The following is a 27,252-nucleotide window of genomic DNA, read 5'->3' as shown; positions in this document are numbered from 1 at the left end:
TAATACACCATGCTTTTTTGAGAATAGTAAAGCTTCAAGCAGGAAGTCATTTAGCAAATTATAGAGGCGTTCTTAAGGTGTCCATCCATCTAGTGATTTGGATAATTTTATGTAATTAAATTAAAACTGGTGTCACAACAAGCCTGCCCAATCAATGAATCAACAGATTCTGAGCCAAAACCAATATCACAATCGAGCAAGCTGTAACATTTCAGACCAATGTTGTCGATCAGGTGCGTGGAGGAAAAGGCGTGTAACATCACACATACAACAGCCATGTGCAACATGAATGCAGAACCAGGAGCAGCTGCAGGGGAGCAGATTAACATTTGGATGGGACAGCAATGGAGAGGATGAGGCAGTGTCATAAGGTTGTTCAGTAATCAGTCTGCAGTGTATGGGCAGCCAATAGATCTCTCTCTGATCAGAGAGGGATCTGTATCTTGGTCGATCTGCCCATACAGCATAAAGTGGCAGTGCAGCAGTTAATGAAAATAATATAGTAAACGTTGAAACAGTGCAATAGTAAAATACAGTCATACAAGATAAAAAACAAACAAATATAAATCACTGAGCAGCCAAACGGCTGAACAGCGGAGAAAGTGCTATGTACAAATAAAGCAATACCAGCCAGAGTGAGCAATGCAGAAAGCATTGTATAAACAAAGTGAGAACGGTGTGCCGTTACCTGCATCAGGCACAGTGAATGAGAAGCAAAAACGCAATGGAATGTGTGCTCTAAAGAGGAGGGGAGGGGGAGTGCAGAGAAGAGTGTCTTACCAAAAGATTAATGACACCAGACCTCCACGTGCAACATGAGCAGAGCCATGGGCGCGGGACAGAGGCAGAGACAGATGACGTCGCAGCCACTACAGAGGATGAATGACTCGGTACTTAGGCAGCCTGCAGAATACAGCTATGCTGCAAACAGGCTGCGTGCTCGGCTGAACAGACCCTCATGCTATCTAAACAGAGAGCGTGGCTGGGTGAGATATACTGCACTCCTGTAAATACACGTCTGGCAGATACCTCGGTTCTTGTTTGAACGGAACAGAGGCTTCTGTGCGCCGGACCGATCCTCACTGTTCATTAACCGAGACAACACCGAATCCCACCAGCATCATGACTTACCGCCAGAACTACAACAAGGAGAGCAAGGCTGGAGTCAACCACATTGTGAACACGCTCCTCCATCACTCAGGTTCGCCATATAGCAGCGCTAGGACCCTGGTGACACCACACCACGTGACCGAAGTGCGGGTCGGGTCGGCGAGGTCTCCGATTGGCCGGTGGGTGGTGCAGACACGCATTAATTTGTGGAAGACGCTGACTCATCCCGCCCAGTACACTGTGAGCTTGAAAAGTGTCCCCTGCTCATGGCTTTGCGGCGGCCATTTTCTTGAGGATCGCCGCTCAGAGAAAGTGTAAATACTCAGAAAAAAGGCGGTGGTGGGGTTTCAAAACAGGCGGGCGGGGGCTCAAAACAGCCGGGCGGCCCGCCCACTTAATAAGTCCTGGGGAGAACACTGGTGATGAAGGAAGAGAGTAGACTTTGAGGACCTGGTGAGATCTCGCTCCTCTCCATTCCTCAGTGTGTGTGTTACACAAGGTTTAGTGAAGGGTTACAGTGATGAGGGAAGAGAGTAGACTGAGGATCTGGTGAGATCTCGCTCCTCTCTATTCCTCACAGTGTGTGTTACACAAGGTTTAGTGAAGGGTTAGGGTGATGAAGGAAGAGAGTAGACTGAGGATCTGGTGAGATCTCGCTCCTCTCCATTCCTCAGTGTGTGTGTTACACAAGGTTTAGTGAAGGGTTAGGGTGATGAAGGTAGAGAGTAGACTGAGGACCTGGTGAGATCTCGCTCCTCTCCATTCCTCAGTGTGTGTGTTACACAAGGTTTAGTGAAGTGTTAGGGTGATGAGGGAAGAGAGTAGACTGAGGATCTGGTGAGATCTCGCTCCTCTCCATTTCTCAGTGTGTGTGTTACACAAGGTTTAGTGAAGGGTTAGGGTGATGAGGGAAGAGAGTAGACTGAGGACCTGGTGAGATCTCGCTCCTCTCCATTCCTCAGTGTGTGTGTTACACAAGGTTTAGTGAAGTGTTAGGGTGATGAGGGAAGAGAGTAGACTGAGGACCTGGTGAGATCTCGCTCCTCTCCATTCCTCAGTGTGTGTGTTACACAAGGTTTAGTGAAGTGTTAGGGTGATGAGGGAAGAGAGTAGACTGAGGATCTGGTGAGATCTCGCTCCTCTCCATTCCTCAGTGTGTGTGTTACACAAGGTTTAGTGAAGGGTTAGGGTGATGAAGGTAGAGAGTAGACTGAGGATCTGGTGAGATCTCGCTCCTCTCTATTCCTCACAGTGTGTGTTACACAAGGTTTAGTGAAGGGTTAGGGTGATGAAGGAAGAGAGTAGACTGAGGATCTGGTGAGATCTCGCTCCTCTCCATTCCTCAGTGTGTGTGTTACACAAGGTTTAGTGAAGGGTTAGGGTGATGAAGGTAGAGAGTAGACTGAGGACCTGGTGAGATCTCGCTCCTCTCCATTCCTCAGTGTGTGTTACACAAGGTTTAGTGAAGTGTTAGGGTGATGAGGGAAGAGAGTAGACTGAGGATCTGGTGAGATCTCGCTCCTCTCCATTCCTCAGTGTGTGTGTTACACAAGGTTTAGTGAAGGGTTAGGGTGATGAGGGAAGAGAGTAGACTGAGGACCTGGTGAGATCTCGCTCCTCTCCATTCCTCAGTGTGTGTGTTACACAAGGTTTAGTGAAGTGTTAGGGTGATGAGGGAAGAGAGTAGACTGAGGACCTGGTGAGATCTCGCTCCTCTCCATTCCTCACAGTGTGTGTGTTACACAAGGTTTAGTGAAGGGTTAGGGTGATGAGGGAAGAGAGTAGACTGAGGACCTAGTGAGATCTCGCCCCTCTCCATTCCTCAGTGTGTGTGTTACACAAGGTTCAGTGAAGGGTTAGGGGGATGAGGGAAGAGAGTAGACTTTGAGGACCTGGTGAGATCTCGCTCCTCTCCATTCCTCACAGTGTGTGTGTTACACAAGGTTTAGTGAAGGGTTACAGTGATGAAGGAAGAGAGTAGACTGAGGACCTGGTGAGATCTCGCTCCTCTCCATTCCTCAGTGTGTGTGTGTTACACAAGGTTTAGTGAAGGGTTAGGGTGATGAGGGAAGAGAGTAGACTGAGGATCTGGTGAGATCACGCTCCTCTCCATTCCTCAGTGTGTGTGTTACACAAGGTTCAGTGAAGGGTTAGGGTGATGAGGGAAGAGAGTAGACTGAGGATCTGGTGAGATCTCGCTCCTCTCCATTCCTCAGTGTGTGTTACACAAGGTTCAGTGAAGGGTTACAGTGATGAAGGAAGAGAGTAGACTGAGGATCTGGTGAGATCTCGCTCCTCTCAATTCCTCACAGTATGTGTGTTACACAAGGTTTAGTGAAGGGTTACAGTGATGAGGGAAGAGAGTAGACTGAGGATCTGGTGAGATCTCGCTCCTCTCCATTCCTCAGTGTGTGTGTTACACAAGGGTTAGTGAAGGGTTAGGGTGATGAAGGAAGAGAGTAGACTTTGAAGATCTGGTGAGATCTCGCTCCTCTCCATTCCTCAGTATGTGTGTTACACAAGGTTTAGTGAAGGGTTAGGGTGATGAGGGAAGAGAGTAGACTGAGGACCTGGTGAGATCTCGCTCCTCTCCATTCCTCAGTGTGTGTTACACAAGGTTTAGTGAAGGGTTACAGTGATGAGGGAAGAGAGTAGACTGAGGATCTGGTGAGATCTCGCTCCTCTCCATTCCTCACAGTGTGTGTTACACAAGGTTTAGTGAAGGGTTAGGGTGATGAGGGAAGAGAGTAGACTGAGGACCTGGTGAGATCTCGCTCCTCTCCATTCCTCAGTGTGTGTGTTACACAAGGTTTAGTGAAGGGTTAGGGGGATGAGGGAAGAGAGTAGACTGAGGACCTGGTGAGATCTCGCTCCTCTCCATTCCTCAGTGTGTGTGTGTTACACAAGGTTTAGTGAAGGGTTAGGGTGATGAGGGAAGAGAGTAGACTGAGGACCTGGTGAGATCTCGCTCCTCTCCATTCCTCAGTGTGTGTTACACAAGGTTCAGTGAAGGGTTAGGGGGATGAGGGAAGAGAGTAGACTTTGAGGATCTGGTGAGATCTCGCTCCTCTCCATTCCTCAGTGTGTGTGTTACACAAGGTTTAGTGAAGGGTTAGGGTGATGAAGGAAGAGAGTAGACTTTGAGGATCTGGTGAGATCTCGCTCCTCTCCATTCCTCAGTGTGTGTTACACAAGGTTCAGTGAAGGGTTAGGGTGATGAGGGAAGAGAGTAGACTGAGGATCTGGTGAGATCTCGCTCCTCTCCATTCCTCAGTGTGTGTTACACAAGGCTTAGTGAAGGGTTAGGGTGATGAAGGTAGAGAGTAGACTTTGAGGATCTGGTGAGATCTGATGAGATCTCGCTCCTCTACATTCCTCAGTGTGTGTTACACAAGGTTCAGTGAAGGGTTAGGGTGATGAGGGAAGAGAGTAGACTGAGGATCTGGTGAGATCTCGCTCCTCTCCATTCCTCAGTATGTGTGTTACACAAGGTTTAGTGAAGGGTTAGGGGGATGAGGGAAGAGCGTAGACTGTGAGGATGTGGTGAGATCTCGCTCCTCTCCATTCCTCAGTGTGTGTTACACAAGGTTTAGTGAAGGGTTGGGGTGATGAGGGAAGAGAGTAGACTTTGAGGATCTGGTGAGATCTCGCTCCTCTCCATTCCTCACAGTGTGTTTGTTTTTTCACAGCCGGTGAAGAAAAAGAAGATAAAGCGAGAGGTGAAGATCCTGGAGAATTTGAGAGGCGGCACCAATATCATCCGACTCCTGGACACCATAAAGGACCCCGTGGTGAGTGCTGTGGAGTCATGGCGGCTGCTTCCTGTGGGCGGGAGCTTCATAGTCAGAATCTCACAGAAGCCAGGCCAGGCCAAAAACATCTCTATGGAACGATGTGGGGGAGGGGGGTGTGTGTGATATGATGTGGGGGAGGGGTGTGTGTGTGATATGATGTGGGGGAGGGGGTGTGTGTGTGTGATACGAATTAAAGGGTACCCGAGACGGATGTAAAGAAAAGTGCTATACATACCTGGGGCTTCCTCCAGCTCCCTTCAGGCCAATTAGTCCCTCGCTGTCCTCCACCACCCGGATCTTCTGCTATGAGTCCTGGTAATTCAGCCAGTCAGCGCAGTCCGGCCACGTGCCGCTCCTACAGCCAGGAGCGTTCTGCACCTGCGCAATAGTGCTGCACAGGTGTAGTACGCTCCCAGCGGCGGAGTGTGTGCATGCGCACTACACCAGACTGGCTCACGTACCTGGACTCATAGCAGAAGATCTAGGTGGCGGAGGAGGACCGCGAGGGACTGACTAGCCTGAAGGGGCTGGAGGAAGCCCGAGTTATGTATAAAACTTAAATTTCTTCTCTCTCAGGTTTACTTTGTTACACAGTAGTACTATACTCTACATATGCTCTCCCCACAGAGCTGCAGGGAATCCACTGAGAATATTGTGCACATTGAACACAGAGGTGTTGTCTGTCACCCATAAACCTTGTTCAGATTGTGCATGAAGAATGTGTAATAGAGGAAGAATCTCCTCATTCCACTACAGAGTACCAGCACATCACTCTTACATGTGCCCACAGTCACATTGCCTAGGGCCTGATCCATGTTCAGATTGTGGATTGTGCATGAAGAATGTGTAATAGAGGAGGAATCTCCTCATTCCCCTGCAGAATACCTGCACATCACTCTTACATGCACCCACAGTTACATTGCCTAGGGCCTGATCCTTGGTCAGATTGTGCATGAAGAATGTGTAATAGAGGAAGAATAGCCTCGTTCTCCTGCAGAGTACCTGCACATCACTCTTACATGTACCCACAGTTACATTGCCTAGGGCAGCGTTGGTGAACCTATGGCACGTGTAGCCGAATCTGCTGGCACGCCAACGCTGCTGCGCTATGAACTGCATGAACTGGCCGCAGCGTCTACTAGACGCAGCGCCAGTTCATAGCCCGCAGCCCCGCTCCAGCCTGCAGTCTCCTGGGAGGCAGAGCAGGGCTATAGGAAGATGGCGTCCGAAGCCCTGTACTGGAGACTATTTGTGTCTCCAGTACAGGGCTTCGGGCGCCATCTTCCCGTAGCCCTGCTCTCTGCCTGTCAGCGCGGGAGACTGCAGGAGGATCGTCCGGGGAGCTGCGCGAGAGGAGACTTCTGTCAGGTGAGTACATTCCTTTTATTGCAGGTGAAATGTGGCCCACATTGCATTATTTTCTGCTGAAATGTGGCCCACTGTGTTTATTTTCTGCTGAAATGTGGCCCACTGTGTTTATTTTCTGCTGAAATGTGGCCCACTGTGTTTATTTTCTGCTGAAATGTTGCCCACATTGCATTATTTTCTGGTGAAATGTGGTCCACTGTGGTTTTCTGGTGAAATGTGGCCCACTGGTTTTCTGGTGAAATGTGGCCCACTGGTTTTCTGGTGAAATGTGGCCCACTGTGTTTATTTTCTGCTGAAATGCTGCCCACTGTTTATTTTCTGGTGAAATGTGGCCCACTGCATTTATTTTCTGCTGAAATGCTGCCCACTGTCTTCTGGTGAAATGTGGCCCACTGCGTTTTTCTGGTGAAATGTTGCCCACATTGCCTTATTTTCTGGTGAAATGTGGCCCACATTGCATTATTTTCTGGTGAAATGTGGCCCACTACGTTAATTTTCTGCTGAAATGCTGCCCACTGTCTTCTGGTGAAATGTGGCCCACTGCGTTTTTCTGGTGAAATGTTGCCCACATTGCCTTATTTTCTGGTGAAATGTTGCCCACATTGCATTATTTTCTGGTGAAATGCTGCCCGCTGCTTATTTTCTGGTGAAATGCTGCCCGCTGCTTATTTTCTGGTGAAATGTGGCCCACTGTGTTTTCTGCTGAAATGCGGCCCACTGCTTATTTTCTGCTGAAATGTTGCCCACATTGCATTATTTTCTGGTGAAACTACTGTGTTTTCTGGTGAAATTTTGCCCATTGCGTTTATTTTCTGGTGAAATGTGGCCCACTGTGTTTATTTTCTGGGGAAATGTTGCCCACATTGCCTTATTTTCTGGTGAAATGTGGCCCACATTGCATTATTTTCTGCTAAAATGCTGCCCACTGTGTTTATTTTCTGCTGAAATGCTGCCCACTGCGTTTTTCTGCTGAAATGTGGCCCACTGTGTTTTTCTGCTGAAATGTTGCCCACATTGCATTATTTTCCAGTGAAATGTGGCCCACATTGCATTATTTCCTGGTGAAATGTGGCCCACGTTGCATTATTTTCTGCTGAAATGCTGCCCACTGCTTATTTTCTACTGAAATGTGGCCCACTGTGTTTATTTTCTGCTGAAATGCTGCCCGCTGCTTATTTTCTGGTGAAATGTGGCCCACTGCGTTTATTTTCTGCTGAAATGTGGCCCACTGCGTTTATTTTCTGCTGAAATGTGTCCCACATTGCGTTATTTTCTGCTGAAATGTAGCCCACATTGTGTGATTTTTCTGGTGTCCAGGGTAACTGTTGCTGCATTTATTATTTAATGGTCATAGTTGGCTATATGTGCTGCTTTGGGGTTACAGTATACTAATAAATAGCATCACACAGTTTCTGCACACCCATGATGCGAATCGTCGTTTCACCACATCATGGCGGAAACACTGCTTTCTTATGCCTCGCTGTTACATCATTACGTTAGCTCTGCCAATACAATGTCATGGCCTGCACATTTTTCCCCCCCTTTCCACACTCAGTGATAAATAAGTCGATGTTAGGTTGCAGTTTGGGCACTCGGCCTCTGAAAGGTTAGCCATCACTGGCCTAGGGCCTGATCCATGTTCAGATTGTGCATGAAGAATGTGTAATATAGGAAGAATCTCCTCATTCCCCTGCAGAGTACCTGCACATCACTCTTACATGTACCCACAGTTACATTGCCTAGGGCCTGATCCATGTTCAGATTGTGCACGTAGAATGTGTAATAGAGGAAGAATCCCCTCATACCCCTGCAGAGTATCTGCACATCACTCTTACATGTACCCACACTTACATTGCCTAGGGCCTGATCCATGTTCAGATTGTACATGAAGAATGTGTAATAGAGGAAGAATCTCCTCATTCTCCTGCAGAGTACCTGCACATCACTCTTACATGTACCCACAGTTACATTGCCTAGGTCCTGATCCATGTTCAGATTGTACATGAAGAATGTGTAATAGAGGAAGAATCTCTTCATTCTCCTGCAGAGTACCTGCACATCACTCTTACATGTACCCACAGTTACATTGCCTAGGGCCTGATCCATGTTCAGATTGTACATGAAGAATGTGTAATAGAGGAAGAATCCCCTCATTCCCCTGCAGAGTACGTGCACATCACTCTTACATGCACCCACACTTACATTGCCTAGGGCCTGATAGATGTTCTTTGTTCCTGTCTTCTACAAGTGCTTTTACCAAGGACTAGTTTTAGTCTATGACTAACAGTATTAGAGGCAGAAGATCAGCCGGCTAGCCAGGTAACTGGTATTGTTTAAACGGGAATAAATATGGCAGCCTCCGTATCCCTCTCACTTCAGTTGTCTTTTAAAATTGCTAAGCGTTGGCAGTTAAGAGACGAATTTCACGTTACATACTTTCAATCAACAAGATTGTAATATGCAAACTAGAGGAGTCGGAGTCAGTGGAATCCTAAACTGAGGAGTCTGAGTTGGTGCATTTTTGTACGGACTTCACAGCCCTGAGCTCCGCAAGGTGGGACAACATACACCTTTGATCCCTTTTAGGCCTTTTTTTACACTAGCAGGCTAAACCTGCATTGCGTTACTCTATTTTGCTGCAAGGGGCCGCAAAAACAATGAAAGTCAATGGGACATTTCATGCTTAATGCGGTCAGTTGCGTTGCACTGTAAGTGCTCGATCCCCCTGCGTGGCCGACACGGGCAACAGCATGTTACAGTAACTGATACAGCCAGACTTCTGTGGCGGTGGAAGGCATTGAAGTCAATTTAAAAAATGTTGGTGGAGCGGCGCGCATGCACGGACCAACGGAAATACAACGGAATATCCCGGAACTCCCAGTGACATGCTCCCTGTCCAGCAGGAAGTACATCACTGGGGGAGGGGCATGTGGGGGTTGGCCCTATGCATAAGACCCTGTTGTACTTTGCTGCAGGGTGATGATATTATGCGATGTGGCGGGAGCGAGGTATTGCACCGCAAAGCACACTGTAAGTGTGAAACCGACCTCAAAGTAAACGTATCATTAATGGGAGAGAGATTCACATGCTTACCTAAAAGCTTTGAGGAAGCCGTTTAACGGCGAATCGCGATAGCGTCAGGTAAGGGCTCCCTTGGGCTTTCTTGGAAGGATCTGTTACACTCTGACTGTTTATCCTCCCAGCTGTGGAATCGTATTACACTGTTGTGCTATTTTCCTATTCAGATGCACATAGTTCTTTTCATTCAGCGCTGCACTTTAAGGTACGTACTACTGGCGGCAACGACTGGTCCGTCAGACCCTCCCGCTGGGCGGACGTTCAACCGACAGTAGCACATGTGTACGCTGAGCGGATCGTTCAGAAACAGCCTTATCAGTCCGCCGACAGTGCGTTTACACGAGCTGCTGTCGGCTGAACGTCCGCCCAGCGGGAGGGTCTGACGGACCAGTCATTGCCGCCGCTAGTGCGTGTGTACGTGCGTGCCTTTTAGTTTGACTTGTAATAATTCTGTTACACTCTGACCTTGTATGCTGTATCTTGATGTTTTGTATTTCACTATTTATTGTTAAATGTGTGTTTGCTTATGGTCATTTATTTATTTCTTGCACTAGCACTGTGACACTTTATTCCCTCTTTGAGGGCCTTGTTAGGATTGTGATAATTAGATATAATATTGATACGTGTGCCCTACCTCCAGATAGGTTTGATTTTAAGTGTTTTGATGTAACTTTTCAAATAACGATGTGATTTATATTTTGGCCTTATCAGTTTGGTGCGGTGTTCGGTGGTCTTTTTCTTGTATTGTTTGCAGAATTGTCGATCCCGTCAGGAAACGGGAAATTGCTGCGTGTATGGCCTGCTTACTACCCTTTATATAACCCCTGTATTTTGCTCTATTTCCTGCAGTCCAAGACCCCAGCGCTGGTGTTTGAGTACATCAATAACACAGACTTCAAGGTGAGTAAATTGTGTGCCGCAGTTTGGTGTTCCTTCAGTAAAGAGGCCCTGTAGTGACATATAGCAGAATGCAGTAAAGAGGTCCTGTAGTGACATATAGCAGCATGCAGTAAAGAGGCCCTGTAGTGACATATAGCGGAATGCAGTAAAGAGGCCCTGTAGTGACATATAGCAGAATGCAGTAAAGAGGCCCTGTAGTGACATATAGCAGAATGCAGTAAAGAGGCCCTGTAGTGACATATAGCAGAATGCAGTAAAGAAGCCCTGTAGTGACATATAGCAGAATGCAGTAAAGAGGCCCTGTAGTGACCTATATCAGAATGCAGTAAAGAGGCCCTGTAGTGACATATAGTAGAACGCAGTAAAGAGGCCCTGTAGTGACATATAGCGGAATGCAGTAAAGAGGCCCTGTAGTGACATATAGCAGAATGCAGTAAAGAGGCCCTGTAGTGACATATAGCAGAATGCAGTAAAGAGGTCCTGTAGTGACATATAGCAGAATGCAGTAAAGAGGCCCTGTAGTGACATATAGCAGAATGCAGTAAAGAGGCCCTGTAGTGACCTATATCAGAATGCAGTAAAGAGGCCCTGTAGTGACATATAGTAGAACGCAGTAAAGAAGCCCTGTAGTGACATATAGCAGAATGCAGTAAAGAGGCCCTGTAGTGACATATAGCAGAATGCAGTAAGGAGGCCTTGTAGTGACATATAGCAGAATGCAGTAAAGAGGCCATGTAGTGACATATAGCAGAATGCAGTAAGGAGGCCTTGTAGTGACATATAGCAGAATGCAGTAAAGAGGCCATGTAGTGACATATAGCAGAATGCAGTAAAGAGGCCATGTAGTGACATATAGCAGAATGCAGTAAATAGGCCCTGTAGTGACATATAGCAGAATGCAGTAAGGAGGCCTTGTAGTGACATATAGCAGAATGCAGTAAAGAGGCCATGTAGTGACATATAGCAGAATGCAGTAAATAGGCCCTGTAGTGACATATAGCAGAATGCAGTAAATAGGCCCTGTAGTGACATATAGCAGAATGCAGTAAAGAGGCCCTGTAGTGACATATAGCAGAATGCAGTAAAGAGGCCCTGTAGTGACATATAGCAGAATGCAGTAAAGAGGCCCTGTAGTGACATATAGCAGAATGCAGTAAAGAGGCCCTGTAGTGACATATAGCAGAATGCAGTAAATAGGCCCTGTAGTGACATATAGCAGAATGCAGTAAAGAGGCCCTGTATTGACATATAGCAGAATGCAGTAAATAGGCCCTGTAGTGACATATAGCAGAATGCAGTAAAGAGGCCCTGTAGTGACATATAGCAGAATGCAGTAAATAGGCCCTGTAGTGACATATAGCAGAATGCAGTAAGGAGGCCCTGTAGTGACATATAGTAGAACGCAGTAAAGAAGCCCTGTAGTGACATATAGCAGAATGCAGTAAAGAGGCCCTGTAGTGACATATAGTAGAACGCAGTAAAGAGGCCCTGCAGTGACATATAGCAGAATGCAGTAAAGAGGCCCTGTAGTGACATATAGCAGAATGCAGTAAAGAGGCCCTGCAGTGACATATAGCAGCATGCAGTAAAGAGGCCCTGTAGTGACATATAGTAGAATGCAGTAAAGAGGCCCTGTAGTGACATATATAGCAGAATGCAGTAAAGAGGCCCTGTAGTGACACATAGCAGAGTGCAGTAAAGAGGCTCTGTAGTGACATATAGCAGGATGCAGTAAAGAGGCCCTGTAGTGACATATAGTAGAATGCAGTAAAGAGGCCCTGTAGTGACATATAGCAGGATGCAGTAAAGAGGCCCTGTAGTGACATGTAGCAGAATGCAGTAAAGAGGCCCTGTAGTGACATATAGCAGAATGCAGTAAAGAGGCCCTGTACTGACATATAGCAGAATGCAGTAAAGAGGCCCTGTAGTGACATATGGCAGAATGCAGTAAAGAGGCCCTGTAGTGACATATAGCAGAATGTAGTAAAGAGGCTCTGTAGTGACATATAGCAGAATGCAGTAAAGAGGCCCTGTAGTGACATGTAGCAGAATGCAGTAAAGAGGCCCTGTAGCGACATATACAGTGATGTGAAAAACTATTTGCCCCCTTCCTGATTTCTTATTCTTTTGCATGTTTGTCACACTTAAATGTTTCTGCTCATCAAAAACCGTTAACTATTAGTCAAAGATAACATAATTGAACACAAAATGCAGTTTTAAATGATGGTTTTTATTATTTAGTGAGAAAAATAAACTCAAAACCTACATGGCCCTGTGTGAAAAAGAAATTGCCCCCTGAACCTAATAACTGGTTGGGCCACCCTTAGCAGCAATAACTACAATCAAGCGTTTGCGATAACTTGCAACAAGTCTTTTACAGCGCTCTGGAGGAATTTTGGCCCACTCATCTTTGCAGAATTGTTATAATTCAGCTTTATTGGAGGGTTTTCTAGCATGAACCGCCTTTTTTAGGTCATGCCACAACATCTCAATAGGATTAAGGTCAGGACTTTGACTAGGCCACTCCAAAGTCTTCATTTTGTTTTTCTTCAGCCATTCACAGGTGGATTTGCTGGTGTGTTTTGGGTCATTGTCCTGCTGCAGCACCCAAGATCGCTTCAGCTTGAGTTGACGAACAAATGGCCGGACATTCTCCTTCAGGATTTTTTGGTAGACAGTAGAATTCATGGTTCCATCTATCACAGCAAGCCTTCCAGGTCCTGACGCAGCAAAACAACCCCAGACCATCACACTACCACCACCATATTTTACTGTTGGTATGATGTTCTTTTGCTGAAATGCTGTGTTACTTCTACGCCAGATGTAACGGGACACGCACCTTCCAAAAAGTTTAACTTTTGTCTCGTCGGTCCACAAGGTATTTTCCCAAAAGCCTTGGCAATCATTGAGATGCTTTTTAGCCAAACTGAGACGAGCCTTAATGTTCTTTTTGCTTAAAAGTGGTTTGCGCCTTGGATATCTGCCATGCAGCCCGTTTTTGCCCAGTCTCTTTCTTATGGTGGAGTCGTGAACACTGACCTTAATTGAGGCAAGTGAGTCCTGTAGTTCTTTAGATGTTGTCCTGGTGTCTTTTGTGGCCTCTCGGATGAGTTTTCTCTGCACTCTTGGGGTAATTTTGGTCGGCCGGCCACTCCTGGGAAGGTTCATCACTGTTCCATGTTTTTGCCATTTGTGGATAATGGCTCTCACTGTGGTTCGCTGGAGTCCCAAAGCTTTAGAAATGGTTTTATAACCTGTACCTGACTGATAGATCTCAATTACTTTTGTTCTCATTTGTTCCTGAATTTCTTTGGATCTTGGCATGATGTCTAGCTTTTGAGGTGCTTTTGGTCTACTTTGTGTCAGATAGCTCCTATTTAAGTGATTTCTTGATTGAAACAGGTGTGGCAGTGATCAGGCCTGGGGGTGACTACAGAAATTGAACTCAGGTGTGATAAACCACAGTTAAGTTATTTTTTAACAAGGGGGGCAATCACTTTTTCACACAGGGTCTTGTAGTTTTGGAGTTTTTTTTTCTCACTAAATAATAAAAACCATCATTTAAAACTGCAGTTTGTGTTCAATTATGTTATCTTTGACTAATAGTTAACGGTTTTTGATGAGCAGAAACATTTAAGTGTGACAAACATGCAAAAGAATAAGAAATCAGGAAGGGGGCAAATAGTTTTTCACATCACTGTAAATAGCGTCGGCACCAATCGACGATACTGAAGAATAATTAAGTGTGCAGAAACAGATCCAAAACACCATACATGTAACTTAAAGTGACCCAGAGATGAATAAAACCCCCTTTTTTTTCTTTTACTTACCCGGGGCTTCCTCCAGCCCCAGAAGCATGGATGCGTCCCTCGCTGTCCTCCGTTAAGGCGCAATCTGCTCTGGTAAGCGGCTGTGTGACATCAGCAGGGGGCTTTCCGCGCATGCGCAGACCTTCTGCACTAGCGCAGGAGGCCCTGGCTGATGTCACTCACTGACTGAGCCGCGTACCGGGGTTTCGTTGTGGCTATATGGAGGATTCCAGGCGGACCGTGGGGGGGGGGGACGCATCCATGCTTCTGGGGCCGGAGGAAGCCCCCCGGTAAGTAAAAAAAAAAAAGGGGGGGGGGGGGTTATTCATCTCTGGGTCACTTTAAGAAAAGATTGATCTGGACAAAATTGCACCACTATAATGTAAGCAAAAATGATTCATCTTTATTACATAGCAAAGGTCAATAACAAAATAAAGGGCGGCGCACTGGTACAACAAGTCTGACATCAAATTTGTGAAATAGTACAATAGTCCGCTACTAGCTCATGAATATTCATATTAAGCAATGTACAAACTGCATATTGGATGCAAAAACTAAGCTCAGAAATACCCCACAGTGATGAATAATATTATTGCACATTTGATCAGTAAAGGTACCCAACAAACAAGGCGACCGTGAGAGGAAAGGTGACTAGATAGGAAGAGTGTATAAAGTGTGCCCGGAAGGGCCAGTGAGAAGTATCTGAACCACGGGGTATAGCGTGTAGGACTGGGCTGGAAAACTCTCTGCCCAGCAGGAAACACAGTGTTTGGGATAAGACAGCGTGTGAAGGAGGGTGAGAATGGGTGGAGCTTACCAGAGGACGAGATACATAGAGCACAGCGGGCCACCCGACGCCATCGCGATTCGCTGCTACACATCAGCTTCCAGCTTCTTCCGGTCCGAAGAAGCTGCTGTATAGCGGCGAATCGTGACGGCAAACATTTAAAACTTCATGCGATTCCTGCAAGTTTCCTCCTTGTGTTCCTAGCGCCCAGCGAAAATCTGATCTCGGTTGTGATTTGCAGTGGAGTCGGTACAAAAGTCTTCCGACTCCTCAGTTTATGAAACCTCTGACTCCAACTCCGGGTTCCCAAAATGGTTTCCGACTCCGACTTCTTAGTCTAATACTTACCAGGGCTGTGGAGTTTGTATAAAAATAATCCGACTCAGACTCCTCAGTTTATGAAATCACCGACTCCGGGTACCCAAAATTGCTCCGACTCCTCGACTCCACAGCCCTGGTGTAGAAGAAGCGTAAGACACTATTGCTGCACAGATCCGCGGTTAGGTTAATCACTCACCCGTGATCCAGTAATGTCAAACTCCACCCCCCTCTCAGCAAAACCGCCGTGGCTTCAAGCTGTGGCCACCCGAACCTGTGTCACCTCTGCCTGCCCCACCTCAGCAGCCGTGGCCTAAAAGAAATAGTTGCGGCTGTCATACAGATGAAGGTATAGGGGGAGGAGTTTCTGACCATTAATTGCAGGTGAGTGATTAGCCCTACCACCCGCTGATCTGTGCAGCAGTAATACAGGAGTAATCCGCAATTCTCTAACAGACCTTTTTATTCTCTTTACAGCAATTATATCAGATCCTGACAGATTATGATATTCGATATTACATGTATGAGCTGCTAAAGGTGAGCGTCTGCCTGTCTTATGTGCTGATAACATTGTATGTATTGCTTTATTACAGCTCGACTCTCATGTATGTGGTCAGTGGAGGATTGAAGTGTATGGACACCTGCTCCACCACCTGCACCATCTCACGTTTATGGAAATTAATCTACCCAGCTGCTGTTCTGTAGTCCCCGAAGTCCTGGTCATATGGCCTGTGTGTCTGTGTGCAATACCTCTATAGGTCAGCTCCCCTGAGGTTCCCTGATGACCCCCCACACTCCTGGGCAGATCTATTCTCCTGGGTGGCTGAGGGTGATTGTCTAGGACCACTACATCATCAACGCCTCTGCTGTGCAAGCTGTTATCCTCCTGCTCAGCCACAGTTTGGAGATAAGACATGTTTTGAAAGAGATCTTGAGGCGGGTATTTAAAATCTTAAGAGCCCACAGAGGCGTGTCCTGTGCATGATGACATGCCTTTGTGTCTCTGTATGGCCGCCTCTAGTTGTCGTCCCCCCCCCCCCCCCCGGTTGAAAGCGCCAGTCTAGCGACAATCTCCTTGTCGCTAGCCTTCTGTTTACCTGCAGCCTGTCATTCATTCTTGGCTCCCCCGCCTCTGTCCCAGCCGCTACCCTCCTCCTGTGAGTTTCCTCCAATAGGAAGCTAAGCCGCAACCTGGGAGGTACTTCCTGGATCACGGCTTAGCTTCCATTTGGAGGAAACTCACAGGAGGCGGGCAGAGGCGGGGTCAGAGGCTGGGGAGCGCGCATTGAATGACATACAGAAGGTAAATAGACAGCAAGGAGACTGTCGCTAGCTGGGCACTTTTTACAGGGGGGGACAGCAGACGAGGGAGGGGGTGGCGGGACTAGAGGCAGCCATAGCGAGACAGGGGCATGTCATTGTGCACAGGACACGCCTCTGTGGGCTCTTAAGATTTTAAATACCCGCCTCAGGTTCTCTTTAAAGCTGACCTGAACTCAAAACTTCCTCTCTGCTCTAAAAGACACGCAACAGCATAATAACCTTTACAGAAAAACATTTATTTGTTACAGCTGATACAAATCCTTAAATAATTCTGCAGTGTGTCCACTTTCTGCTTTCATGGAGGCAGACAAATGTAATGTCCCAAATATGTATGTAAACCTTTTTTTTTCTAAAATAGGTCCCTATATTTACCCCATTTTTTTTTTTCTTTTTACCTGCTCTGCGTGCCTTTGCCTAACTCAGGAACTGTGCTGTGCCCGCGAGATTGGGGGAAGTTTTGTTTTTTGGTTAGCTATAGTATCAAGCTTATCTTAGCATGCAAATAACAGAAAGCTTCCTATATTGGATAAGATACAAATACTTTCATGTATTATAAGGATACCATTAACGGCCTACTTTTTATTTTATTTTTATTTTTTTTATAGGGAATCTGTAAAATGTAAAGTAACAGACATGTACCTGTTGTGTAAAGTTGCATGAAGTAGTTATTATAACGTTGCTTATCATTTGTCTCAGGCTCTGGATTACTGCCACAGTCAGGGTGTCATGCACCGCGATGTGAAACCACATAACGTCATGATTGATCACCAGCAGAAGAAGGTACTGTGACCTTTCCGGCCTTATCTGTGAATATCTGATGTCACGGGCCTTAAAGTGGACCCAAATTAAAAATACAAGATTTCAGAAATAAAATCTATTTTCTAAATTATAATAATAATAATAGCAGCCTTTTTTCAGCTGCATGATGACAAATATAAAATATTTTACATTTATTGGAGGAACCCCTCCCTTCCTTTCATATTGCCGGGACAGAATCCGGCAGACTGGTGGAGTAGGAGGTGTCTGGCAATGGAGGAATTGCTAATGGCTGCCACCTGTATAACCCTAGCTATGAAAAGGGAAGGGCGAAAAGCATGCACTGAAATGCTCATAGGCCTGAAGGAGTGTTTATTTATCTTTGTATGTGTCAGAGTGCTGCAACTAAATATTTTTAATTAAAAAAAATGTTTGGTTTGGGTCCGCTTTAATGTGCGTACACACGCCGGACTTTCTCAAACTCCCGTGGGGCGGTCGTTCTGATGACAGTTGCACATGAGTACAGGCTGTCATCGGACTGATAAGACTGGGTTTGACTGATCCGCCGAGTGGATCAGTCTGATGACAGCCTGTACTCGTGTGCAACTGTCATCAGAACGACCGCCCCGCGGGAGGGTCTGACGACCAGGAGTTTGAAAAAGTCTGGTGTGTGTACGCACCTTAAAGAAACTCTGAAGCCAATCTAAAATCTCCTTTCTACCTTCTATTTATGTTAAGCAGTATTAGTAGACCAAAAACGCCACATTCCCGCGGCAAAAGGAGGGGTTTAGACCCCCCCCCCCCAAATCCTGGGGAAAACATCTACAACTTTCAAAGTCGTGGGTTTTGCTGCCTGCAACTCTGCCTCTACTGACGTCGAACTGCTCGCGGATCTCCGCCCCTCTCTGTAAAGGAAGATTGAGAGGGGCGGGGGAAAGGCGCCGATTTGTGCAGATTGACTACAGTAGAGGCAGAGCTTCAGCGCTAAGCTCTGCCTCTTACAGGAAGTGCTGCCTGAAATTTGCGCTGAGGATTTGGGGGGGGGGGGGTCTAAACGCCTCGTTCTGCCGCGGGAATGCGGTGTTTTAGGTCTAATGATACTGCTGGCTGGATGGTGTACTGGTAACGGCTCTGCCTCTGACACAGGAGACCAGGGTTCAAATCTCGGCTCTGCCTGTTCAGTAAGCATGCACCTATTCAGTAGGAGACCTTAGGCAAGTCTTCCTAACACTGCTACTGCCTATAGAGCGCGTCCTAGTGGCTGCAGCTCTGGCGCTTTGAGTCCGCCAGGAGAAAAGTGTGATATAAATGTTTTGTCTTGTCTTTTTAACCTGGGTACAGATTCCATGATAAACGAACATACTGAATTTGGGGTTTTGTATTTTCTAGCTGCGGTTGATAGACTGGGGTCTGGCAGAGTTCTACCACCCAGCACAGGAGTACAATGTGCGCGTCGCCTCTCGTTACTTCAAGGGTCCCGAGTTGCTGGTGGATTACCAGGTAAAACGCAGCACATAAACCCATGGCATGGTCTCTAGGGCTGGTCCTCCCGAGCCATTCCCTGCAGTGGAACGTCCACTTAACATGAGTTTGGCAGCGGTTCTACTCTGTGTGACCTGCGGTGTGAGGTCTGTGATACGTGTGTCTTCAGTGCTAGATCAGGAGAATCCTAACATCCCATCTAGGGACATTTTCATGCACTATACAGAGTACCCAGACAGCCCATGACCTGGAACCACTAGGAAAATATAGAAGGGGCTGAAAGGCTGAAAACCCTTCTTACTAAAAAACAATGCTGAACATAAAGTTGCCTTCTTAAAACAGAAGGTATTTGTAATAAATCAGCTGTAATTGAGCAACTGTGGTTTCCCATGATGCTTCACTCCAAATAGGCAAATCATCTCTTTATGCCCCAGAACTGCTGGTACGGTATATAGCAAGCCTATAGCTTATACATGTTACAGAGCCGCTGGTGTATAGTGAGCCTATAGCTTATACATGTTACAGAGCCGCTGGTGTATAGTAAGCCTATAGCTTATACATGTTAGAGCTGCTGGTGTATAGTGAGCCTATAGCTTATACATGTTAGAGCCGCTGGTGTATAGTGAGCCTATAGCTTATACATGTTACTGAGCCGCTGGTGTATAGCGAGCCTATAGCTTATACATGTTACTGAGCCGCTGGTGTATAGCAATCCTATAGCTTATACATGTTACAGAGCCGCTGGTGTATAGTGAGCCTATAGCTTATACATGTTACAGAGCCGCTGGTGTATAGTGAGCCTATAGCTTATACATGTTACAGAGCTGCTGGTGTATAGTGAGCCTATAGCTTATACATGTTACAGAGCCGCTGGTGTATAGTGATCCTATAGCTTATACATGTTACAGAGCTGCTGGTGTATAGCAAGCCAATAGCTTATACATGTTACTGAGCTGCTGGTGTATAGCAATCCCATAGCTTATACATGTTACAGAGCCGCTCGTGTATAGCAATCCCATAGCTTATACATGTTACTGAGCTGCTGGTGTATAGCAATCCTATAGCTTATACATGTTACTGAGCTGCTGGTGTATAGCAAGCCTATAGCTTATACATGTTACAGAACCGCTGGTGTGTAGTAAGCCTATAGCTTATACATGTTACAGAACTGCTGGTGTATAGCGAGCCTATAGCTTATACATGTTACAGAACCGCTGGTGTATAGCAAGCCTATAGCTTATACATGTTACAGAGCCGCTGGTGTATAGCAATCCCATAGCTTATACATGTTACTGAGCTGCTGGTGTATAGCGAGCCTATAGCTTATACATGTTACTGAGCTGCTGGTGTATAGCAAGCCTATAGCTTATACATGTTACAGAACCGCTGGTGTGTAGTAAGCCTATAGCTTATACATGTTACAGAACTGCTGGTGTATAGCGAGCCTATAGCTTATACATGTTACAAAACCGCTGGTGTATAGCGAGCCTATAGCTTATACATGTTACAGAGCTGCTGGTGTATAGCAAGCCTATAGCTTATACATGTTACAGAACCGCTGGTGTGTAGTAAGCCTATAGCTTATACATGTTACAGAACCGCTGGTGTATAGCGAGCCTATAGCTTATACATGTTACAGAACCGCTGGTATATAGCGAGCCTATAGCTTATACATGTTACAGAGATGCTGGTGTATAGCAAGCCAATAGCTTATACATGTTACTGAGCTGCTGGTGTGTAGTAAGCCTATAGCTTATACATGTTACAGAACCGCTGGTGTATAGCGAGCCTATAGCTTATATATGTTACAGAACCGCTGGTGTATAGCGAGCCTATAGCTTATACATGTTACAGAACCGCTGGTGTATAGCGAGCCTATAGCTTATACATGTTACAGAACCGCTGGTGTATAGCGAGCCTATAGCTTATACATGTTACAGAGCCGCTGGTATATAGCGATCCTTTAGCTTATACATGTTACAGAGCCGCTGGTGTATAGCAAGCCAATAGCTTATACATGTTACAGAGCTGCTGGTGTATAGTGAGCCTATAGCTTATACATGTTGCAGAGCCGCTGGTGTATAGTGAGCCTATAGCTTATACATGTTACAGAGCCACTGGTGTATAGCAAGCCTATAGCTTATACATGTTACAGAGCCGCTGGTGTATAGCGAGCCTATAGCTTATACATGTTAGAGCCGCTGGTGTATAGTGAGCCTATAGCTTATACATGTTACAGAGCCGGTGGTGTATAGCAAGCCTATAGCTTATACATGTTACAGAGCCGCTGGTGTATAGTGAGCCTATAGCTTATACATGTTGCAGAGCCACTTATGTACAGGTCCTTCTCATAAAATCAGCATATTGTGATAAAGTTCATTATTTTCTGTAATGTACTGATAAACATTAGACTTTTATATATTTTAGATTCATTACACTACAACTGAAGTAGTTCAAGCCTTTTATTGTTTTAATATTGATGATTTTGGCATACAGCTCATGAAAACCCAAATTTCCGATCTCAAAAAATTAGCATATTTCATCCGACCAATAAAACAAAAGTGTTTTTAAAACAAAAAAAAGTCAACCTTCAAATAATGATGTTCAGTTATGCACTCAATACTTGGTTGGGAATCCTTTTGCAGAAATGACTGCTTCAATGTGGCGTTGCATGGAGGCAATCAGCCTGTGGCACTGCTCAGGTGTTATGGAGGCCCAGGATGCTTCGATAGCAGCCTTAAGCTCATCCAGAGTGTTGGGTCTTGCGTCTCTCAACTTTCTCTTCACAATATCCCACAGATTCTCTATGGGGTTCAGGTCAGGAGAGTTGGCAGGCCAATTGAGAACAGTAATACCATGGTCAGTAAACCATTTACCAGTGGTTTTGGCACTGTGAGCAGGTGCCAGGTCGTGCTGAAAAATGAAATGTTCATCTCCATAAAGCTTTTCAGCAGATGGAAGCATGAAGTGCTCCAAAATCTCCTGATAGCTAGCTGCATTGACCCTGCCCTTGATAAAACACAGTGGACCTACACCAGCAGCTGACATGGCACCCCAGACCATTGCTGACTGTGGGTACTTGTCATTGGACTTCAGGCATTTTGGCATTTCCCTCTCCCCAGTCTTCCTCCAGATTCTGGCACCTTGATTTCCGAATGAAATGTAAAAGTTGCTTTCATCCAAAAAAAGTACTTTGGACCACTGAGCAACAGTCCAGTGCTGCTTCTCTGTAGCCCAGGTCAGGCGCTTCTGCCGCTGTTTCTGGTTCAAAAGTGGCTTGACCTGGGGAATGCGGCACCTGTATCCCATTTCCTGCACACGCCTGTACACGGTGGCTCTGGATGTTTCTACTCCAGACTCAGTCCACTGCTTCCGCAGGTCCCCCAAGGTCTGGAATCGGTCCTTCTCCACAATCTTCCTCAGGGTCTGGTCACCTCTTCTCGTTGTGCAGCGTTTTCTGCCACACTTTTTCCTTCCCACAGACTTCCCACTGAGGTGCCTTGATACAGCACTCTGGGAACAGCCTATTGGTTCAGAAATTTCTTTCTGTGTCTTACCCTCTTGCTTGAGGGTGGCAATGATGGCCTTCTGGACAGCAGTCAGGTCGGCAGTCTTACCCATGATTGCGGTTTTGAGTAATGAACCTGGCTGGGAGTTTTTAAAAGCCTCGGGAATCCTTTGCAGCTGTTTAGAATTAATTAGTTGATTCAGATGATTAGGTTAATAGCTCGTTTAGAGAACCTTTTCATGATATGCTAATTTTTTGATAGGAATTTGAGGTTTTCATGAGCTGTATGCCAAAATCATCAATATTAAAACAATAAAAGGCTTGGAACTACTTCAGTTGTGTGTAATGAGTCTAAAATATATGAAAGTCTAATGGTGGCCATACATGGTTCGATAAAAACGTTTGATCATCCCGTTTATTCAATCTAAATGATCGAATCGACTGAAAGTTGAATATATATTTTTTTTCGAGCAAGAAATTCGAGCGATTATCCCGTTTTTTTTTTACAAAAATCAGATCGGACATGCTGGAAAAATCTGTATATTCGATCTCAATTTACCCGGGGGCCGCAGGAGGCAAAGTCAGGATGAGGCTGGGCCGCATAAGGGAGTTCACGTGTCCCCGCCGCAAAACGAGGGCTGCAGAGCCCCCAAATCGCCCGGGGGGCAATCCGCCGGCATTTCCTGGAAGGGGCAGAGCTTTCAGCTTCAGCTCTGCCCCTCCTGATGTCAATCGTGGCGGATCGCCGCCTCTGCCCGCCCCTCTCACTCTTCCTTCACAGAGAGGGGCGGGGGAGAGGCGGCGATCCATTCGGCGATTGACGTCAGGAGGGGCAGAGCTACAGCTGGAAGCTCTGCCCCTCAGCACAGTCGTGGATGTTTGCGCGGGGGATTTGGGGGGTCTGCAGCCCTTGTTTAGCGGCGGGGATGCGGCGGATTACTTGGGAGCACTGAAGCGAACTATAAGGTATGGACCCCCTGGAAACCCCGTCAGGAAATGTATTGCTCTTTCGTTTGATGCATGTAAAATTACACTACTGTTAGGTTTGCTACTAAAAGTGACATTTACCGCATTTAAAAGTATACTATTTTCCTTCGAAACTTTAAAATCGATTTTCTCAAAATCTATAAGGTCTTTTTGAAAAATTGTTTTTTCCTCTTATTCCTAATGATCTCCTTAACATATCCTGCAAATTTAGGGTTTCTAGCATTTAAGGTGGATTTGCTATTAACCATTAAAGTCGGCGGGTTTTTAAATGTGTATTTTTTTCCTTTGCAACTTTAAAATTGATTTTCTCAAAAACTATAAGGCCGATTTGAATTTTTTTTCCTCTTGTAGCCACTGGGGACCCCTACAAGCTCTGGGGCCACAAAATATTGTATCGAGGGCCGCAAATGGCCCGCGGGCCGCGAGTTTGAGACCCCTGATCTAACGGAATAATCGAACTACATTATCTAATCAGGAAAAAAAAAGGAAAATTGTACCATGTATGGCCACCTTAATGTTTATCAGTACATTACAGAAAATAATGAACTTTATCACAATATGCTAATTTTTTGAGAATGGCCTGTAAAGTAAGCCTATAGCTTATACATTAGTATTCAACAGAGGAAAAAAAGTGGTCGCGCATCTAACCAAGATGCACCTGACATTGCATAGGGCTACGTACCCTCTTAAAGGCAGGTGCATTAGAAATAATGCATCTCACAATACAAATAATGGAAGCAAATCCATGCGTTACACATTATTAACTTGTTAGGGGACCTTACCCTTGTCTTATTGAGACATCAGTTCAGTAGCAGGGACGGCTCATGCAGCCTTCTCTCGGGGTCCCCGCCCTAACCTACGTTTCATATCACCCGCCCACGCCACGCCCCTTCCCTTTTATATGGCCTGTTGCTCCCAAGGAAATGCTACTAGCATGTTCCCATATTGCTGGGTGATATGTAGCTATTGGTGGAGCTGTGTGCATCTCTGCCCGGCTCATTAACAGTCAAAAATATGCACTGCTAGTCGTAGATTCTGCCAATCAGTGACTCTTTGTGACGGGGCGGCGGTAGGCGGAACCATGCGGCCAAGAGCAGCGAGCGCTGAAAAAGACCGAAGGTACTGATGATCTGAAGATCGTCTGCACGTGAATCGCGGTTTCGGTTTTAAACCCTATTATACATGTTACAGAGCCGCTGGTGTATAGTGAGCCTATAGCTTATACATGTTACAGAGATGCTGGTGTATAGCGAGCCTATAGCTTATACATGTTACAGAGCCACCTCCCCCCAGCATGCAGACGCCTGTGAGTGATGGTTCAGCAAGCTATTGTACATTGTGTGAGTAATGTGTGTGTTCTCCTCCTCAGATGTACGATTATAGCCTGGATATGTGGAGTCTGGGCTGCATGCTAGCCAGTATGATCTTCCGCAAGGAACCATTTTTTCATGGTCAGGATAATTATGACCAGGTAAGCCGAGAATGATTATACATTGATATCTGAATCATCCATCATCAGCACAAATTACTCTGCATCCTCCTGTGTTCCCACAATCTACTCCTTACATTTCCCGGCCCCAAATTCCCTTCCCCAGCCTTTTCTTCCCTCATTCCCATTCTTCTATTACACGACTGTACCTGTGCTATCCCCCTTTCCTCCTGCACCTACCACTCTTATCTTCCCAGTCACTTGTTTTTAACTCACTCATTTCCCTCCCCCCCCCCCCCCCCTTTTCTAATACCTCATTCTCCCCCCATTTTTCCTGCTGTCCACTCAACATCATTCTGTTTCCTTCTCCTACCTTCTCTTAAAGCGAGCCCAAACTCTTGCACAGCACACAATGAAAACTTTTTATTCCACATATAGTAGCTCAAGAAATTCACTGCTCTGTGTTTTGGTTTTTGTTTAGCCACATCAGAGTGTCCAATTAGTTCTTATCAGCAAGGGGGGGCACTGCAGAGGTCAGAGGGGACAGAGAGGCCCAGAGAAGGGACTCCGAGTTGTGTGACTGACTATGTAATATGCTTCTGTCCCATTTATGAGGGCAATTCTGCCACTGGTACACGTTAACCCTTTTAATGCTCCCAGGAAAGTGAAACCAAGTTAACCGCTTCCGGACCGCGCTGATTGGCGTTCCAGACAGTGCGTAGCTTTCAATCCTGCAGTTTTCTCCGCTGCAGCCCCCTCACTCTGCTGTCTGACAGCAGAGCTCTGTGAACCAGTTAGGAGCAAATTTCATTGGCTTCTGACCCTGGCTCACATTGATGACACGGTCAGGAGTCAATGAAAGGGCTCCTGACTGGCTCACATGACTCTGCCGTCATAGAGACAGCAGAGCGAGGGGGCTTCAGCGATGGGTGAACGGTGCTAGCGCCAGGTCAGTGCGGCGTGACCTCGGTAAAAGCCATTTTTTAAAGGGGCCAGAGACCGGTACGGAAAGGGTTAAACTTCAGGTTTTTGTTTTTTTTTTCTGTCTGTTTTTGGTTTTTGTTATCATGCTGTGACTAATCTTTTAAGCCCAATGTACACGATACGATTCTTTGTACGATTCGATTACGATTCTATTTACGTTTCGATTAAATCAGACATGTCCGATCGGGATTCGATTCAATGCAATTCGATTTGCCATTGTTTTGCAATTGCAAATCGAACTGAATCGAATCCCGATCGGACATGTCAGATTTAATCGAATCGTAAATCGAATCGTACAAAGAATCGCATCGTGTAGATTGGGCTTAAAGAGAACCTGAGGTGTGTTTAAAGAATGTTATCTGCATACAGAGGCTGGATCTGCCTATACAGCCCAGCCTCTGTTGCTATCCCAAACCCCACTAAGGTCCCCCTGCACTCTGCAATCCCTCATAAATCACAGCCGTGCTGTGAGGCTGTGTTTACATCTGTAGTGTCAGTCTCAGCTGCTCCCCCGCCTCCTGCATAGCTCCGGTCCCTGCCCCCATCCCTTCCCTCCAATCAGCAGGGAGGGAAGGGATGCAGGCGGGGACTGGAGTTCTGCAGGAGGCGGGGAGAGCAGCAGACTGACACTATAGAGATAAACACAGCCAGCTCTGACAAGCTGTTTGTCAGCAGCGTGGCTGTGATTTATGAGGGATTGCAAAGTGCAGGGGGACCTTAGGGGGGTTTGGGATAGCAACAGAGGCTGGGCTGTATAGACAGATCCAGCCTCTGTATGCAGATAATATTCTTCAAACCCACCTCGGGTTCTCTTTAAGAGCAGAGCGGAAGTTCTGAGTTTAGTTGCAGTAACGTTAGGAATGTAGCTTCTGCCTAAACCCGGACACTGAGACTTTTTGTTTGTGCAGCTTGTCCGTATTGCCAAGGTCCTGGGCACAGACGACCTGTACGGTTACCTAAAGAAGTACCACATTGAGTTGGATCCCCACTTTAATGACATCCTGGGACAGTGAGTATAAATGACATCGCTATCGCCAGCACTGTGACCTTTTCAGGCTCCACCCCTCACGCATTTTCTCCCGCTCCCCCTCAGACACTCGCGGAAACGCTGGGAGAACTTCCTGCACAGCGAGAACCGCCACCTGGTGAGCGCTGAGGCGCTGGACATTCTGGATAAATTACTGCGCTACGACCATCAGCAGAGGCTGACCGCCAGGGAAGCCATGGAACACCCCTATTTCTGTGAGTCCTCTGTCAGCTTCTATGTGTCGCCCGGATATTGTGCATTGCCCCAACTCATTTGTCTGTGTGTACGCTGGCATTAATCTGGACCCCTTCCACGCAAATTGGAATCTTCCGATCCTATATTACACGGCAAGTCCTGCCAAGTGACCTCTGTAGAATGTTTGTTTACAGAGAGTTATAAAGCCAGTGAATATAATGACTGGTCTTAAAGGGCACATCAGAAGAGTTGTCCGGGGTCCCCTCTGTTGCAGATGCTGACCTCGCCAGGTCTGCATCTTCTGCGTGAGCTCAGTACTTCTGTGCAGAACGCTCCAGGACACGTGATCGCGAGCGGCTCTCGCGCAGACGATGCCGGCATCTGCAACAGAGCGGAT

General features: G+C 46.3%; 1 protein-coding gene across 1 annotated transcript in view; it reads left to right on the top strand.

The window, feature by feature from the left end:
* CSNK2A2 (casein kinase 2 alpha 2) overlaps positions 1-27,252 on the top strand; it is a 62,193-nt gene that overhangs the window by 19,131 nt on the left and 15,810 nt on the right. The window contains exons 3-10 of the mRNA XM_068259565.1: positions 4,800-4,901; positions 10,200-10,250; positions 15,642-15,701; positions 17,184-17,267; positions 18,633-18,743; positions 24,590-24,691; positions 26,542-26,642; positions 26,727-26,875. Coding sequence (XP_068115666.1) covers positions 4,800-4,901; positions 10,200-10,250; positions 15,642-15,701; positions 17,184-17,267; positions 18,633-18,743; positions 24,590-24,691; positions 26,542-26,642; positions 26,727-26,875 — 760 coding nt within the window. The remainder of the gene's footprint in view (positions 1-4,799; positions 4,902-10,199; positions 10,251-15,641; positions 15,702-17,183; positions 17,268-18,632; positions 18,744-24,589; positions 24,692-26,541; positions 26,643-26,726; positions 26,876-27,252) is intronic.

The sequence above is a fragment of the Hyperolius riggenbachi genome, chromosome 11 (assembly GCF_040937935.1).
Source record: "Hyperolius riggenbachi isolate aHypRig1 chromosome 11, aHypRig1.pri, whole genome shotgun sequence".
NCBI lineage: Eukaryota > Metazoa > Chordata > Amphibia > Anura > Hyperoliidae > Hyperolius > Hyperolius riggenbachi.
The sequence above is the reverse complement of the archived record's forward strand: the minus strand, read 5'-3'. Positions and strand labels throughout refer to the sequence as shown.